We start from the raw sequence: 17,238 nt of genomic DNA, 5'->3' as shown, positions 1-17,238 counted from the left end.
TGATTCCTGGCCGTTGTTTTACTGGAAACCCATCCCACAAGCAGGAGGAAGCTAGCAAACAAGTAATAATACAGAATAATTGTACATCTACCAAATTACATCCTCCATTTCTAAATATTTATCTTTTTAGAGATTTCAAATAAACTACCGCGTACAGATGTATATAGACACATTTGAGTGTAGGTCCAAGTCATATTAGTGGTGAACACGCACTGTTGAACGACACACTAGCAAAAGAAGAAACATAAGGGGGGTTCAAGCAACTTCATTTGCTACATGTAACATTCTAAACACAAACAATCTTTCCCTGGGAATCCCAGACACAATTAGGGAAGTCTCTTAGATTTACAGGCAAACAGAATGTCAGTCCAAGTAAGAATACCATATGTAATGTACACCACGCCTCCTAAACCGAATCCATCCTTGTCTACTAAACTGACAGCGCCAGAGACAGCCTGTGAACAACAACCCCCCACAACATGCTTTTGCTGTACAAAATTGCCATATAAATCAGCAAGCTGTCGCCTCAGAGCCGCTGTCCCTGGCACGAACCGCCAATAGACATGCTTGCATTTCTTTTCTTTTCTTTGGGGCTCCAGCATTCTGCTATCCAACGCCAAATGTCAACACAGCCATCTCCAGGGAATTACAACAAAATTTATCTAACCTGGCTCTAAATTGCTAATTTGTTATCTCATGAAGCAGTTGAGCCAGCCGAAAGTGGTCCGTCTCTCAGCTGCTGTAGACAAAGTTGGAGTTGCTTTTGTATCATCTCAGCAACCATTCGCAGCCTTCCTTGGCCCGGTTCTGCAACAGCAGGGGTCCCATTCACAGTCTCCACTGCCCTCGCCACCTTCTGCTTACATCTTTCCCAATCTTCAGACTGCAGCCAGCAAGCTCTCCCACCATGGCTCCCATTTATTGCAAGGAATGATATATGGCTGTTGTCTCCAAAAGAATACCTCAGTCTCACGGATACACAATACGGAAGCCAGGCAGCTCCACCAGCTACGTTCATGTGAGGAATGAGCGCATGGTCAAGTACAAATGTGAGAGCAAACTCTACTGAACTGTGGGCTCTATCATGATGAATATTGCTCTTAGCTAAAGAGCTTTCTGTTCTATCATCTGAAGCTGATCCTGAGTGATTTTCCAAACAAAGCTCAATGCGAGCCCTCTGAGCAGTTGCAATGTCACCATGAGCCTGGGAAAACCCTTTCTTCCAAGTAATCAGCTTCAAAAATTCTCTCAGCACCGATATAGGTAATGTAAGCAAAGTGATAAAAGAAGCAACTCTTGAAGCATCATATGGTTCAGAGGCAACACGCCTGCTGAAATAATCGCATATCTCGTTGATCTCGGCAGATGTCAGCTCCTCCTGAGCATTGCTCTGAGCTTGCTGTTGCTGTTGCTGGTGGTGAAACCGCTTAACACTCAGAACTTGTAGAAGCAGTTGAACCCGATGGACGCTAACTGCAAATACATAACCTCTACAAGAAGACGACGGAAAATAATGTATCAGAAATATAGATTGTCAAACTTCAAACTGAAAAGAAAGCAAAGAAAGAAGCATTTTCAGTAAATGATCAGTTTCCTTTGTAATTCTAGCCTATTCTCAAAGAATTATGGGTTGATGCAGAAAATAAATAATACATCAGTACAATACCTATATTCAGTAAATATATAAAGTATTTGGACGTAAACAAAAATAGCATATCAGCAATTTAATGCATGGTGAGAAATTAAGGATGACGCATGTAATGTAATGTAGAGTAATATTTTAAGATCCTGCATAAACAGAATATAACTAGGAAAGGGCACTATTATCCAATGGTAATAAGGGAAAACTCAATATGTTAGATTGCATATAGAAATTTCCCATTACTAATATTCCATATGGAAGAGCGAACAACAATGATTTACGGAATGAGAATCTGATAATAGACTTCAGTTTCTCAACGAAACAATACATTATTTTATTTTATAATTTATTTTTATTATTATCATCATTGTCATAATAAGTCTTACCCCACATAGAACCGCAGTGCAGGCTGCTCTTGATCCAAATTCAAAAGAGCCCCTTCGTTGTCCTTCAAAATTGACCCCAATATCTCTTTCAGAAGTTCAGGCAACTGTGCAAACAACCATAGAACTCCAAGGTACTTAAGAATCCCTCTTAACACCTTCTTGAGAGCTGCCAACGGAACCCAACCACCACCGTAGCCACCATCATCCCCAAGCCCAATGAAGGCTGTGTTTAGTTCTCCTTTCATATGAACAGGAAGGCCAGTTCCAGGTGTTAGTCGCACAGAGGCTCCACCAATCCCTGAAGCAAGACCTGAAGAAGACAACATGGCATTTCCTGCTCGACTCAAACTAGCTGCTACATGGTTGGCAACACTAGAAGTTGGCCTGGACATAGCAACACCAGGGGTGGCATTTAAACGGTTTGCAACAGGAGCAGATTGTGGAGCTCCAGCACTAGTATTTAAGTGTGGACCAGGCTGTGTAGCATTCATGAAAGCAGGTTCAAGAGCATTTAGACCTTGAGCAACATGCTCCATTATGAAAGGTCTAAATTGTGGACATGGCAATGACCCGCCAACTGAAGGCCCACCCTTAGGAGGGGTTGCGGGCTGTAGCCAAACCTGATCCCCGGCGAAGCAACGCATGTCAACAGAAAACTTCTTGCGATATATAATGCGTATCCAGTATGGGCCCCGAAGCACGACGGAAACATCAAAAGGCAGCAATGAACTAGGAACAAGTCCAGGTCCACCCCGTCCAGCAGCGGAGAGCATGGCAGCAGTATGAAGAGTATGACCACCCAAATGTGCCGTAGCATTTGATGGGGCAGATGCATGATGCATAGTTGTTGCTGATGAACCATTTGCTAGTGGCCCCTGGGAGGGGACATTATTAGTTTGCTTTGGCATTGAGCTGTACCCAGTCGAAACTGTTACAGGCATCCGTGCAGGACGAATTGCACCCCCAAGAGCAAGTAAAGGTCCTGCTGTTAGCCGAATACAATCCAAGAAGGATGCAACCTCACCACCATTCACGAAATCCTCCAAAAACTGCATTTAATGAACATGATAACAAGATCAATTAAAGAAACAGAATGGCCGATGCCTAGAGGTCAAACTGGAACAGCTCATTTGACAGTACAGAAAGAACATGTCGAATAAATAAATTAAGTACTGCTATCCTTGAAACTTTCATAATAAGTTACACCTGTACACAATTGCCAAAAGGCAAAGAAAGATGAAATGTAGAAGAAATTATTTTCAACAGGAAATTGAACTGAAAAGGAGAATGCACACAATTCATAGAGAATTGAGTTGTCAACCTGTGAAATACGAAATGCAATTTAGTCCGACAGAAAAATATCACGTTGTTGTGTTCTGATTCATTAGGAACCAAGAGGATAAACGATGCACTACAAGAAACATGTAGAAATGTAGGCACTAGGAAGTGGGAACTTGTTTTGCTTTCAAGACGGCCGCCGGAAATAATTTTGCCATTTTTTCTTGATCCATACGTAATTATATTATTATTATTATTATTACTATTACTACTTATAAACATATGAGTTACAAAAATATTAGTACACATGTTAAAAGATTTATACATCATTTACTTGTATTCATCTCATGTACTCCCTCCGTTTCTAAATATAAGCCCTTTTAATAAAGATTCCAATATGAACTACATACGGATGTGTATAGACGTATTTCAGAGTGTAGATTCACTCATTTTGCTTTGTATGTAGTCCATATTGAAATCTCTAAAAAGTCTTATATTTAGGAACCGAGGGAGTATGTTGTTTCCAAACATAGAGTAAGGATGAGTTAAAAAGCACTAGTTATAAACTTTGACATGTTGAAAGATTCATATCATTTGCTTGTACTCATCTCAAGTATGCTCTTTCAAAACATAGAGTAAGCATGAACGGACCTTTGTGTGTGGCCAAAGCTGGTCAGGAGAAACATGCATTGTGCAACCTTCCTTAGCAGTTTCCCATTCGACAACAAAGTGAACCATTGGCATATGGCCATAGCTGAACCAAAAGCTCATTAGGCCAACAGCTTCAATCCTGAATGGCTTTCCCATATGTTCAGATAGCCTGTCAGCATCACTATGGCCTTTATTAACAGACTGTGATTTCATCCCCACAGATATATGGTTGTCATCTAGCTTATCATCAAGTTTTACACCAATCAATCTCCTCATTCCACGAGCAAATACCCGTGCATTGGCAAGCCGTTGTAAATCTGACACAAGCCTCTTAACACTATCTGCCTCAACAGTGCTATAAGTTAAAACAACACCATCCACGTCAAAAGAGATATGTGAATCCATCTCAGATGTGTTAGCTATGCGTACACCAACACCCCACGGTGTTGAGGTGCTTCCTCCATTGAGCTCCCAAAGTTCCTTGAAATGTGGATCATTTATCCTAACGTCCCATGACATGCTTCCAGCCTTTCCAAGGCGTAAGCATATGTGTTTCCAAGAATCATCTTGAGCAAACGGTAACCTGAACCAAATATTCGAGGATGGTGATCGCATGCCCACTTCTTCGACATATGGAATGGCACTAGAATACATCTGGGCAGTTAGTTGAGCATGCTTGATGCATAGCGAACAGTGCCTTATTACATGTAGTAGCACTGAAGCATACACAGTTGCTGGAACACAATTATTTCTTTCGGCAAGAATATTATTTCCATGGGTGAGGCTGGTTCCTGATTGTGAACTAGAAGAGTATGCCTGCAAAGGAAGGGAACTCTGCGCCGATTCTGATATTTTTCTTCGCTTACTTGGCTCACTGGATTTCAGTCCTTGCAGTGAAGGGAGATCTAGCAGGAAATCTGAAAGAGAGCGCTTTCTAGGTGCACAATCAGCGCCTAAGGTGATGGCCTTCCCTAATCCTGTCAATTGCACAAGTAAGATAAACACATTTGTAATGGTAATGCAACCTTGTCTAATTTAACAGACAAAATAATCGTAAATACAGGAAATGAGCCTAGATCAGCTGGTGGGAAGTGTGGGTACTGGGTAGTACTCCATCCGTAACGAAATATAAGAGCATTTAGATCACTACTCTAGTGATCTAAACGCTCTTATACTTCTTTACAGAGGGAGTACTAGTCATAGTTAAAAAAGGCATGCCTAGCGCTTAATTGCGCATAAGCGTACACTTTGGTCAGAAAAGTGCAAGGCAGTGGCAAAAGGCCGTGAAGCTTATCCAGGGGGTGTATTTTATTTGCATTCACACCTTTTAGAAAGAGCCGCTAAACGAAGGAAGAACGCCTAGCGCTTTTTTAACCATAGTACTAGACTACTAGTACACCCCCATCACCCAGGTTTCAGTCCTCTTCAACTCAAATTTGGGTGCTTATTTCCCTATCGATGAAAGTAACCTAGTTCCTCCTAGGTGATCTAGCAAAAAAAAACCTTTGCATAAATACCTTCAATGGCAGGTGAAGATCGAACCAAATGAGCAGGCAACGTGCTTGAAGGGGCGAGTTGAAATGGTTTATTTCCATCTGCAATACCATGCTCACTTGGAGAGCTCAATGAACTCAGGTCATGATTAGATTTAGAGTTTGACAACTTGATAGCAGATGAATTTCTTACAGGGTTAGAGGACAAAAAGGCGTTTGTACTCTGTAAATGGCTCAAACTATTTTGGAAATAGCTGTTCACACCGACACCAGGACGAACTATTGAGGTATTATTAGCTTGGGCATGAGACAAGGCCCCATCCTGCATCTGTGAAATAGTTCTGGTGCTTGCGCCTTGAGGACCAAGTGAAAGAGAGCGCACAGGAGAAGCAGAAGGCAAACTAGAACCATGTTCACATTCGAAGGTCTCATCAACAATAGATGAAAACGATGGTGAACAAGCAGGCAGCAGTGGAAGAGGATCAACACTATTCTGAATGAGAAGTTGATTGTCCATCATGTCATCACAGTTCTCTATACTTTGTAGGGAATGCAGTTTGGCATCAAAAGGATTTGAATTCTTCTCATATTTTATTTTTTCCATCTGCCCAACATCAATCTTGTTTACCCTCATGGCTTCTTTGGCACCTATATTTGCATTAAGCTTATTGCTTGCGTCAGACTGTGTTTCAAGCAAATGAAAAACAGGCCTGAAATCCTTATCAAGTTGCATCAACAGATAATAGGCATTTGCGCATTGCGGAAATCCCATAACCATCAGATCTGAACCATGTAATATGGCCTCTGGAATCTTTAGAGTACCCTGAGACTGCTCATAAACCTGGAATAAAAACAACAGAATTTGATCACTTAATATCTGGAGCAAAGAAATTTGCGTATTCACGCACTTATACAGGTCATATATAAGAGAATGCCAATTGTATTAATACAGCCAGAGGCACTTATCAGCAGAACACACAGCAGCTGTTTAAGGATGTAAATACTAAATAGTGATCTCAAACAAGTTACATGCCCTGGAGGTTATTTGCCATTAATACAGTTATCCTTGATTCACAATCCCAGACAAAAGATGCTGCTTCGGCAGACCTGATCATGGGAGTCCATGGGCCCAGCTTAAAGCAGCCCCCCCCCCCACCCACCCACCCCCCCACCCCCCTCCCCACCCCCCCACACACACACAAAAATGAGTATATGGTAAATATAAATAATGTTCTGTTTGGCTTTGGCCTGGCCCGCTGGTAGTTCAAGGCTACGATGTCTAATACAAAACCACACGCATTGTTCTTGGCCTCAAACATTTCTAATACAAAATCACACGAGTTGCTCAACAGAAAACAGCTGGTGGGAGGAGCTGGATAGATTGAAAGGTGGGCGCTTAGGCACCATCGCAGGAAGATGTGGCAAGGGCTGGAGAACCCTGGCCGCATGTGTCAGTACAAGAGGGCAACGAGAAGTAGATAATACTTCTATTTTCTTCAGGAAATAGGCAACATCAAACTCCCTAGACCTTGCTAATATGCTACTACGCTTTCCTTCCAGATGCTGCCAGACTGGAGTCCACTTTCTTGCTGCTTAGTGACTGAGAATGGTATCCCGAGTCTACAACATTAACAGTACAGCAAAGATAAACTACCCCCCTTCTGGTTTGTAAGGCCTGTGTGTATCTCTAGATCGTCAATTTGATAAACTTAATATGGGTTATACACCATTAGAAACTCATTCGACTACAAATTTTATGATATACTTTTTCTGGCATATAACTTGTATTACATTGATCAAATTAGCAACCTAAAAATACACGCAGGCCTTAAAACTGCAAGAGAGGTGGTATATTGTAGTAATTATGTACACACATTTATGATTTAGTGCACTTTACACATATGTTTTTCTATAACATAAGAGATAAGACTAACCCTGCGAGAGGGAATGGGGAGAAGTGGAAATCTGTGGGACCAGAGGAATATGCTTGAACCAGAAAACATCGAATGTACCCAATTGATATTCCATACAAAGTCGTTTCTTTTGTGAACTCTATACGAATACATAATTACAGAATGTACCACAGCCCCACATATGATACATACTCCCTCCGTTCCAGAATATAAGGTGTATCGATTTTCGTGCAAGTCAAACTTGTGTATGTTTGACCAAGATTATAGAATAAAATATTGACATTTACAAATAAATAAAATATGAAAATACTTTTCGTTATGGGTCTAATGATACAAATTTGGTACTGTGGATATTGGTATTTTTTCTATTAACTTGGTCAAACATGCGCACATGTTTTGACTTTTGAAAAAACTAATACACCTTATTATTTTGGAACGGAGGGAGTATTATTTAAGTATTTTCATGACAAATCAACTCATGATTCTGATATTTTCACATGGCCCTTTTCTAGTGATGTAGTTGGTTAAAGTGGCAAAAGTGTAACTGCACGCATCCCACAGTAATGTTCTCTTAGATAAGAGGGATTATAATACTGCACCTGCTAATAAGATTCAGAAATAAAGACATCACGATATTATTAAGACAGTTGGCAACCTTGAGGCCAAAAAAACTTCCAGTAGATACAAGCAGATGGAGGATGCTCCTAGTCCTTAAGCTTGAGAAAACCTCAGTCGCTGTGTTACTGCCTTTGTTTAGAGCTTCTTCCCAATCCACCAGAGCGGAAGGAGGTAAGATATTCTTTGGTGATTGTAGGATGAAACGACCACTCCTATTAAAGAGAGAAATGAGTTGCAGTACTATGAAACTGAAAAAGACCAGACTAGAATACATCACAAGGCATAAGCATAAATATCTAGCCTTCATCTGATCATGCTTCAAGCTAAGACAGTATGGCTATAATAGATTCCGGCACTGTAGGGACAATGTCCATAAAAAATTTCTCAGAAGCAGTAGCTTTCGATTCTTGAGTGATGCACAGCACAATACTTACTTGAACAACATTTTGTAGCACTTGTTTATGAGTGGGGAAGTGAACACATGGATCTAAGGAAACAAGTGAAAAACGAAAAATAATCAAGCCATCACCAACCAGTTTAACTTTCTAGAATCAGTCCTACCACTAAGAAAAACACTGTGGTTGCAGGGCGATCAGCAGTAGAAATGCAATCAATGCTATAATCGTCCAAAACTTGATTAGACTGTCTACCATGATACATCACAAGCATATGCATGGATCGGTACGAGTCGGAAGATTGAGGACAGGCACTGGCACTTGCTTGGTACTGGGGTTTTTTTTTTTTGTTACTGTTGTTGCTGAATGAAAATGATGCCTGCCCTCTTTTGTAAAATGGAGCCAGTCCTACAGCCTATTCTAACAAAAGGAAACTAACCCTGTCTTATTCTACAGCAAGTAAACACAACTAATGCTGATCTTAATAAAATTATCGTGTGCCTGGCTTGATAGTTTTTGTGTGCCTCGTGGTGGATGCCCACAACCGTGACAGATGAACAATGTGAACTCAGCAATATTATAGGTATAACAGTGTGATCCTAAGCTAAAAAAATGAGGCAAACAAAGAACCTAATGGGTTGTGGAATTACAAGTGAAAAGATTATTTTCTAAGCAAGAGGGGCTGAAGTTGAACACTAGTCACTAGGTCTACATCCAATAAGTGAGTGCTGACAAACCTGATATTTACTCCAAGAACAATATATGCTTGACCATATGCTCGCACTTGAAGCACTTCATTTCCACAAAAATCTGCAAAGCTCGCTTTCTCTGTCTTCTGCACTTATCAGCATATTAGGCACTATAAATGTCAGCAAAGAACCAATATATTCTTATAGTAAGTAAAGCTTTGGAAATACAGGAATGTTTAGCTTCAAGATCTGAAGAGTCAAGACAATACCCACAAGGTAACATATTAGCACATACCGCATATAGTACAACCAAAGGGTATGACTTTCAACAACAATGAAAAATGACCATGTCTACAAGTTCCCAACAAGCAACATGGGAACCATAACGCATTTTCACCGATGGTACGAAAAACTAACAGTCCACATAATATTGTTTAATAATGGGACTGTACTACCCGAGTTTAGGGAAGCTCTATTTTTTACAAATGGTACAAGAAAACCCGGGTGTGGTCTTAAATGAGCATGGGCCAGGTCGTCACCCACTCACCCCCATGGTGGCGCACCATATCTTGATCTGGATATGGTGATGAGTGAGCAAGGATCAGGTCGTCACATCCTTAATGGCGTGCTACATCGACGCATGGGTGTAGTGAAAAGTGAGCAAGGGTTTTTGCATTTGACTCGACGAGTGCAAAGAGTAAGGAAGCTAGCCGAGCCAAGTAGAATCCACTTAGGTAGCTGGAACATAGGGTCCCTGACGGGTAAGTTACAGGAGTTAGTTGATAAGATGAGGAGAGGTGTTGATATCATATTCCAAGAAACCAAATGGAAGGGACAGAAGGTGAAGAAGGTGGAGGATACCGGCTTCAAGCTGTGGTACATGGGGCAACTGCAAACAAAAATGGAGTGGGCATCTTGATCTACAAGAACCTCAAGCATGGAGTGGTAGACGTCAAGAGGCAAGGGGGGCAGATTATCCTAGTCAAGCTGGTCGCCGGGGACTTACTTCCCAATATTATCAACACGTATGCCTCGCAAGTAGGCCACAATGAGAGAGTACCAAAAGGGAGTTCTGGGAAGGCCTGGAGGACTTGATTAGGAGTGTATCTATTGGGGAGAAGCTCTTCATAGGAGATCTTAATGGTCATGTGGGTACATCTAACACAGGTTTTGAAGGGGTACATGGGGGCTTTGGTTATAGCAGCAGGAATCAAGGAGAGAATGTCTTGATTTTTGCTTTAGCCTACAACATGATCGTAGCTAACACCCTCTTTAAAAAGAGAGAATTCCACCTAGTGACTTTTAGTAGTGGTCAACACTCTAGCCAGATTGATTTCGTCCTCTCAAGAAGATAAGACAGGCATGCTTGCATAGATTGCAAGGTGATACTTGGAGAGAGTGCTGTCCCTCAACATAAGCTTGTGAGGGCTGACTTCAGCTTCCGGATAGTGTCCATCGTGATAATCACGTCAAAGTCACTAGAACAAAGTGGTGGAAGCTCAAGGGGGAAGCACCTTAGGCTTTCAAGGAGAGGGTTATTAGGGAGGGCTCTTGGGAGGAAGGAGGTGATGCAAACAATATGTGGATGCAGATGGCGATTTACGTTCGGAAGGTGGCTTTAGAGGAGTTTGGAGTGACCAGGGGAAGTAGAAGAGAAGCTAAAGATACTTGTGGCCAGTTCTTTTAGGGCTTATGGCTGGCTGTGGAAATTAGCTGCTCCCTCCCCATCTTATTCTATAAGCCCAATCTAAATTTTTTATTTTAGAAGTCTATTAATTAAGTGTTAACTAGTAGGCTTCTAAAATAAAATTTTAGGTTGGGCTTCTAGAATAAGCTGGGGAGGGGGCAGCTTGAGCTTATTTCCACAGCCAGCCATATAAGCCTCAAATGAATTGGCCCTTAGTGGTGGAACAATGATGTTCAGAAGGCTATTAATGAGAAGAACGATTATTTGAGACACCTACACCTGGATAGGAGTGAAAACAACATTGAGAAGTAAAAAGTGGCAAAGAAGACTGCAAAGCGAGCTACGAGTGAAGCGAGGGGACGGCCTATGAGAACCTCTACCAACGTTTAAACACGAGGGAAGGCGAAAGAGACATCTATAAGACGGCCAAGATTCGAGAGAGGAAGACAAAGGATGTCAACCAAGGCAAATGCATGAAGGATGGAGCAGATTGACGTCCGGTGAAGGGCGAGGAGATCAAGAATAGATAGCGAGAGTACTTCAAAAAACTGTTCGATGGAGAGAATAAGGGCTCTGCCATTGAGATGGATGACTCCTTTGATGACAACAACGGACATTTTGTCTAAAGAATCTAAGAGTCAGAGGTCAGGGAGACATTAAAAAGGATGAAAGGAGGCAAGGCCATGGGCCTTGATTGTATCCCCATTCAGGTGTGGAGATGCCTTGGAGACGTAGCGACAGTATGGCCAACTAAGCTTTTCAACCTCATTTTTCAGCCAACAAGATGCCCAAGGAATGGAGGCGGTGTACATATTAGTACCAGTCTTCAAGAATAAGGGGGATGTTCAAGGTTGTACTAATTACCATGGAATTAAGCTGATGAGCCATACAGTGAAGCTATGGGAGTCATTGAACATTGATTAAGAAGAATGGCAAGTGTGACCAAAAATCAGTTTGGTTTCATGCCCGGGAGGTTGAACATGGAAGCTATTTTCTTGGTAGTTGGTACGACAACTTATAGAGAGAAACGGAGCAAAAGGACCTGCATATGGTGTTCATTGGCTTGGAGAAGGCCTATGATAAGATACCATGGAATGTCATGTTGTGGGCCTTGGAGAAACACAAAGTCGCAACAAAGGATATTACCCTCATCAAGGACATGTATGATAATGTTGTCACAAGTATTCAAAAAAGTGATGGCGACGATGATGACTTTCCAATTAAAATAGGCCTGCACCAAGGATCAACTTTGAGCCCTTATCTTTTTGCTTTGGTGATGGATGAGGTCACAAGGGATATACAAGGAGATATCCCCTGGTGTATGCTCTTTGCGGACGATGTGGTGCTAGTCAACGATAGTAGGACAGGGGTTAATAGAATGTTACAGTTGTGGAGACAGACTTTAGAATCAAAAAGTTTTATGCTTGGTAGACTAAAACTGAGTATATGAGGTGTGGTTTCAATACTACTAGGCACACGGAGGAGGTTAGCCTTGATGGGCAGGTGGTGCCTCTGAAAGACACCTTTCCGGTATTTGGGATCAATGCTGCAGAAGGATGGTGATATTCATGAAGATGTGGGCCATCGAATCAAAGCCGGATGGATGAAGTAGTGCCAAGCTTCTGGCGTCATCTATGACAAGAGACTGACACAAAAGCTAAAAGGCAGGTTCTATAGGACTGTGATTCGACCTGCAATGTTATATGGCGCAGAATGTTGGACAACTAAAAGGCGACATGTCCAATAGTTAGGTGTAGCAGAGATGTGCATGCTGAGATGGATATGTGGCCCCACAAAAAAGGATCAGATCTGAAATGATGATATACATGATAAAGTTGGGGTAGCACCAATTGAAGAGAAGTTTGTCCAACATCGTCTGAGATGGTTTGGGCATATACAATGCAGACCTCCAGAAGCGCCGGTGCATAGCCGAAGGATAATGTCTGCTGATAATGAGTAGACCAAACTTAACATGGGAGGAGTCCATAAAGAGAGACCTGAAGGACTGGAATATCACCAATGAACTAGCCATGGACAGGGGTGTGTGGAAATTAGCTATCCACATGCCAGAACCATGACTAGATTTCGAGATCTTATGGGTTTCAACTCAACCTAGCCCAACTTGTTTGCAATTTAAACATTTTGTTGTTGGTGGTGATGGTGGTGGTGGTGTGCGATTGAAACACTTTCTGGTATTAACATAATAACATTCAGTATAGTATCATGTGTCATAGAAAACACAAAGGTACATAAACATAATGGTTTGTATCATTACCTTATGTGGTGCCTTTGCTACACCAACGTCCCGCTTCAGGACAACATCTTTGGGTGACTGAGAAATTTGCACATTTTTGCACAATTGTCTCTGAATGTCAAGAAGACGTGTGTGCCTATTGCAAGCAATTGCTTTTAAAATGAGTTTCTCAACATCAATGCAGGACAGATCAAGAGAAAGATTAGCTTCTTTATCTGTCAAAGGATCAAGTATAAATGAGCTATGCTGGCATTTTATCTGCATGTCTTGCCCTGCCTCAATTTTGATAAATGGGGATAAATCAGATTCTGCTGGGCCACTGTTTTTGCCATCCAACCAGTAATTCAATTTCAACACAGGTAACCTAAAACCACTTGAATCAAATTCCCCATCTTGACCAAGCTGCATTACAGCAGCATTTCCAGTTTGACCTGTGGTGCTGTCTGAGATACGTTCAGAACTTATTGCTTCCTTCCACCTTCCGTGTCGAAGAACATTAGCCTGCCTAATGATAGTGTCCATAGCAAGTGAAATGCTTAATTCGTGAAGTATAGCATACAGCACAGAAAAGGGATTCTCAGAAACTGCCATTCTTCTTTCTATATCATCACCAAGAGCAAATCTCCTAATTTCTCCCAGCTTAATAGGGCCATTCTTCTCACCAACAAGCAACTCCATGTGCAGTATCCTCCATAAATCTAGGTTACCACGGTAACCTAACGTAAGAAGAACTTTAAATTCTCCATCCACACGAAAAACAGCTACCCCATCAGTTACTGAAATGCTAGATACTTCTTTGGGTCTTGGAGTCACAAGTACTTTGTAGCGCACACTGGTGTCCAACTTCTGCAAAGCATGTTTTTCTTCATCTGGAGAAAGTTTATTTTGGCTCCCTATATCTTCTATACATCTTGGTAACCTCTGATAACTGCCTGTAAGCATAACCTCTAAAGCAGAAGGAACATCAAATGTAGGAGCTCGTGCTTGCTGCAACCCCTCATGCATGAAGAACAGTGAGTCAGCTGTTTGGGTGAAGCATGTTTCATGGCTAGAAAGGGTCGATCCAAGTTGCTGACAGTACTGAACCAACGGAACCTGCATAGATTACAAGTAACCATCTCAAATGCAAAGATTAGAAGTAAAGAAGAAAAGAAGTGCAACACAAAGTTTCCAAGACAACGATTTCATGGTCTAGTGCCAACCAATAGGTAGAACGATGAAAACCCCACTTTAGTTTAGGATGATACTGATAAAAAACTGCAGAGATTTCAGGATGGAATGTATGGGCTGTTCAATCAAACTTAATGATTTCATGTTCAAAGTCAATTGTGCAAGGGCACAACAAAAACAGAAGTTTGTTGTGAATAGTACTACATGAGCTTTTATTTTGATTATTCAGTTTTAATCTATTGTCTGTAAGTAATTTCTATTTCTCCCTCTCGTAGCGAAGACTGAATTTGAGCTTGACTACATGGATATTCTAAACTAGGGGCTAGAGTTAATATGTATGTATGCCAGAAGTTACATGTTGATTTGCTGTCCATATGAAACACCCCCACAACCACCCCCCCAAAATGACAATGGAGCACATTTCAATAACGTAATGCGTATGCAAAAGGTCGTCTCCCAACTGGATATCTATGGATGTTTAGGGGGGAGGGGTAAATGGACTTGCTCCTATTTGAACTTGAATCCAACAAAAGAACCAACAAACCTATTTTCGCAGAATAGACTGAGGTTGCTGGACGAATAAAGCAAGAAGAAATAGGCGACCAAATGAAGTGCCAATTTGCCCCAACTATGGTAGCAATGTGAGGATGCCGACGAAACAGCCCCTAAATTCAGAAGTTTATACCTATTTAATTGACCGCATTTCACTACACTCCTGTGGCAATTAGGGTACTGTCTAGGGCAAGCAGAAAACGGCCTAATCTCAATCAACACCGACCTGCTGACACCACTTGGCGAGCACATGGAGGCGGAGCATGCGCTGGCGGGTGCGGGCGATGAATTTGAGGAGGTCAATCTTCTTCTCGGAGTCCGACCGCTGCCGCCCGCCATAGGCGCCCTTCCAGTCGGACTCGGCCTGCGACTTCTCCACGAGGTCCCGCAGCGCCAGGTACGACTCCTCCGCCGCCCGCCGCACAACGGACCCCAGCTCCACCGTCTGCTGCCCCAGCTCCCCCGCCATCGACGCGGCTAGGGTTTCCGCCTCAGCTTAAGCTCCCGCGGCAACGGTCTTGGGAGGAAATCGAGGCCACCGCTGCGGGACGGCGAGGAGGAGGGGGGGGGGCCGCTTCGGGGTAGGTGGCCGGGCAATACCGCCGGCGACGAATCGGCGGCGGCGGCCCGCGTGGGGTGGGATCGGAGCTTTTCGCTTCAGCGCTGGGTCGGGCCCGAACAGAGCGTGCGACCACGCCTAGTCGACAAGATCACGATGGGCCAGCGAGGCTGCGCGTATATAGCGGCCATCGATCGAGGTACTAACGGTTAGATCAAGACAACGCACAGGACGCAAACCGTCATATGACGCCGCACAGACGCGTAGACAGCATTGCCACGGCCCACGGGAATACCGGATACTTAGCATACGGAGGATCTCATATTAGGTGAGATCAAATTTTTTGAAAATACAAAATATGTTCGAACATTCAAAAAGACTTGTAGACACACATCAACATTTGATGTACAATCTTAAAAAAAAATCAGCTCCTAATTCGACCTATACTAATAGAAACAAAAAAGGCAAAATCAGATGTGAATAGCGTCAAAATACTATTCAAATTTTGAGATGATCTTTTTTAGAGTTGTAGACACACCCCACGGATATGTTGTCAAATATATCATAATTTTTTGAAATGTCTAAATATGAATTTTTGTGCTTGATCTCATGATCTCTAATGTGAGATCATGTACCAGTATCCCTGCATTGCCACCATCACACATTGTTGTGGAAATATATAGCAACAAAATTATTGACTGTAAAATTAAAATACATATGTCCTTCTCTATTCTTCTCCTACTTAGGAAAAACTTAATTTTTTGTGTTTTATCTTTCATTGAACTATCCTGCTCCCACACATAAAAAAAATTATCATCTTCCCACGCCAACAAAACACTCACCCTACTACACATCCGGGTTTTCTTTTACCTCGTCCAGCTTTCCTCGAATCAAATCGTTAAGACAAATGATGCATATCAATTGCGTGGGATAATCAACGTTCTGTTTGGTAAGCCAATAAATCATGACAATATATTTACAACAGTCCGAAATTTTACATGCTTCCAAAAATAACTTAACTTCATGGTATTTCGCATGAACCGGTCACGGTGATTTAGTTGCCTATTTTGCAGCTAAAGTGCATTTTTACATTCCCACAAGAAATCAGATCTTCCTAAACTAAAGTTTGACATGGGAACATCATACCTTGGTAGCCTCCTTGCCACGTGTTGTCGTCAGCGTTAGCTCATCGTCGATGCGGCCGCTGCATTGCACTGCCTCACACCTCGACCTGGAACTCTCTGTTTAGTCGCTTGCCACCAACCCTACCATGGCGCAGAGGCCCGCGGTCAAGCAAGACGGCGCGGGTGCCCGAGCATCACTTTAGCGATTATCACAAGTCGTTGCCGTCCTCGTGTTCCTCTGTGGTAGATCAAGCTCCACGCACATGGTCGCCGGCAAGCCAATTAACCTCGGCGCCGCCTCTGTCTAGTTTGATTCAGAAAAATTGAGGAAAATAGTGGCTAGGGTTTCCATTGGGATGGTTTCGTTCCACCCGCGATAGATCTGGACCGTCCATTGGATGGGTAATCTTTGCGGAATGCGGACCGCGGGCGGTCCCAAATTGGGCTCAAATCGATAATGGGCTATGTCCCGGGTTGTCTTAGCCATGTAGAAAATTGTCATTATCATTAATGGGATTTTTTGCTACAGGATCAAAAAATAATAGGCTTCAATATGTCTATTTTTGTTTTAGGCATTTTTTATTCCAATGCACTTCTTTGTCATTTAAGGTTTTATAATAATGTAAATGCACGCTTAAAAAATTTAAATAGTCAATGGATACGTTATCTATAAATGAGTGGTCTTCCGTAGCAACGCACATGCACTCATCTAGTGAGAATATATATGAGAATAATACCACATCACATTCTTGGCATATGAACGTATCACTGTGTGCAGGACACATAGGACACCAAGGGTTGGGAAGGCCCCTTGACTGATTCGTGGA

General features: G+C 42.3%; 1 protein-coding gene across 1 annotated transcript; it reads right to left on the bottom strand.

Annotated features, from left to right (window-relative positions):
• Positions 1-245: 245 nt before the first annotated feature.
• LOC125508994 (mediator of RNA polymerase II transcription subunit 14) lies at positions 246-15,443 on the bottom strand. Its single transcript, XM_048673820.1, has 8 exons — positions 14,955-15,443; positions 13,028-14,101; positions 9,114-9,211; positions 8,019-8,193; positions 5,475-6,291; positions 3,958-4,934; positions 2,029-3,077; positions 246-1,490 (listed from the first exon to the last, which is right to left on the bottom strand). The coding sequence occupies exons 1-8, from the start codon at positions 15,195-15,197 to the stop codon at positions 695-697; spliced, it is 5,229 nt and encodes a 1,742-aa protein (XP_048529777.1). The 5' UTR covers positions 15,198-15,443; the 3' UTR covers positions 246-694.
• Between the last annotated feature and the right edge of the window lie 1,795 nt (positions 15,444-17,238).

The sequence above is a fragment of the Triticum urartu genome, chromosome 5 (assembly GCF_003073215.2).
Source record: "Triticum urartu cultivar G1812 chromosome 5, Tu2.1, whole genome shotgun sequence".
NCBI classification, from domain to species: Eukaryota; Viridiplantae; Streptophyta; class Magnoliopsida; order Poales; family Poaceae; genus Triticum; species Triticum urartu.
Note: the sequence above shows the minus strand (reverse complement) of the source record. Positions and strands in the feature narration are given on the sequence as shown.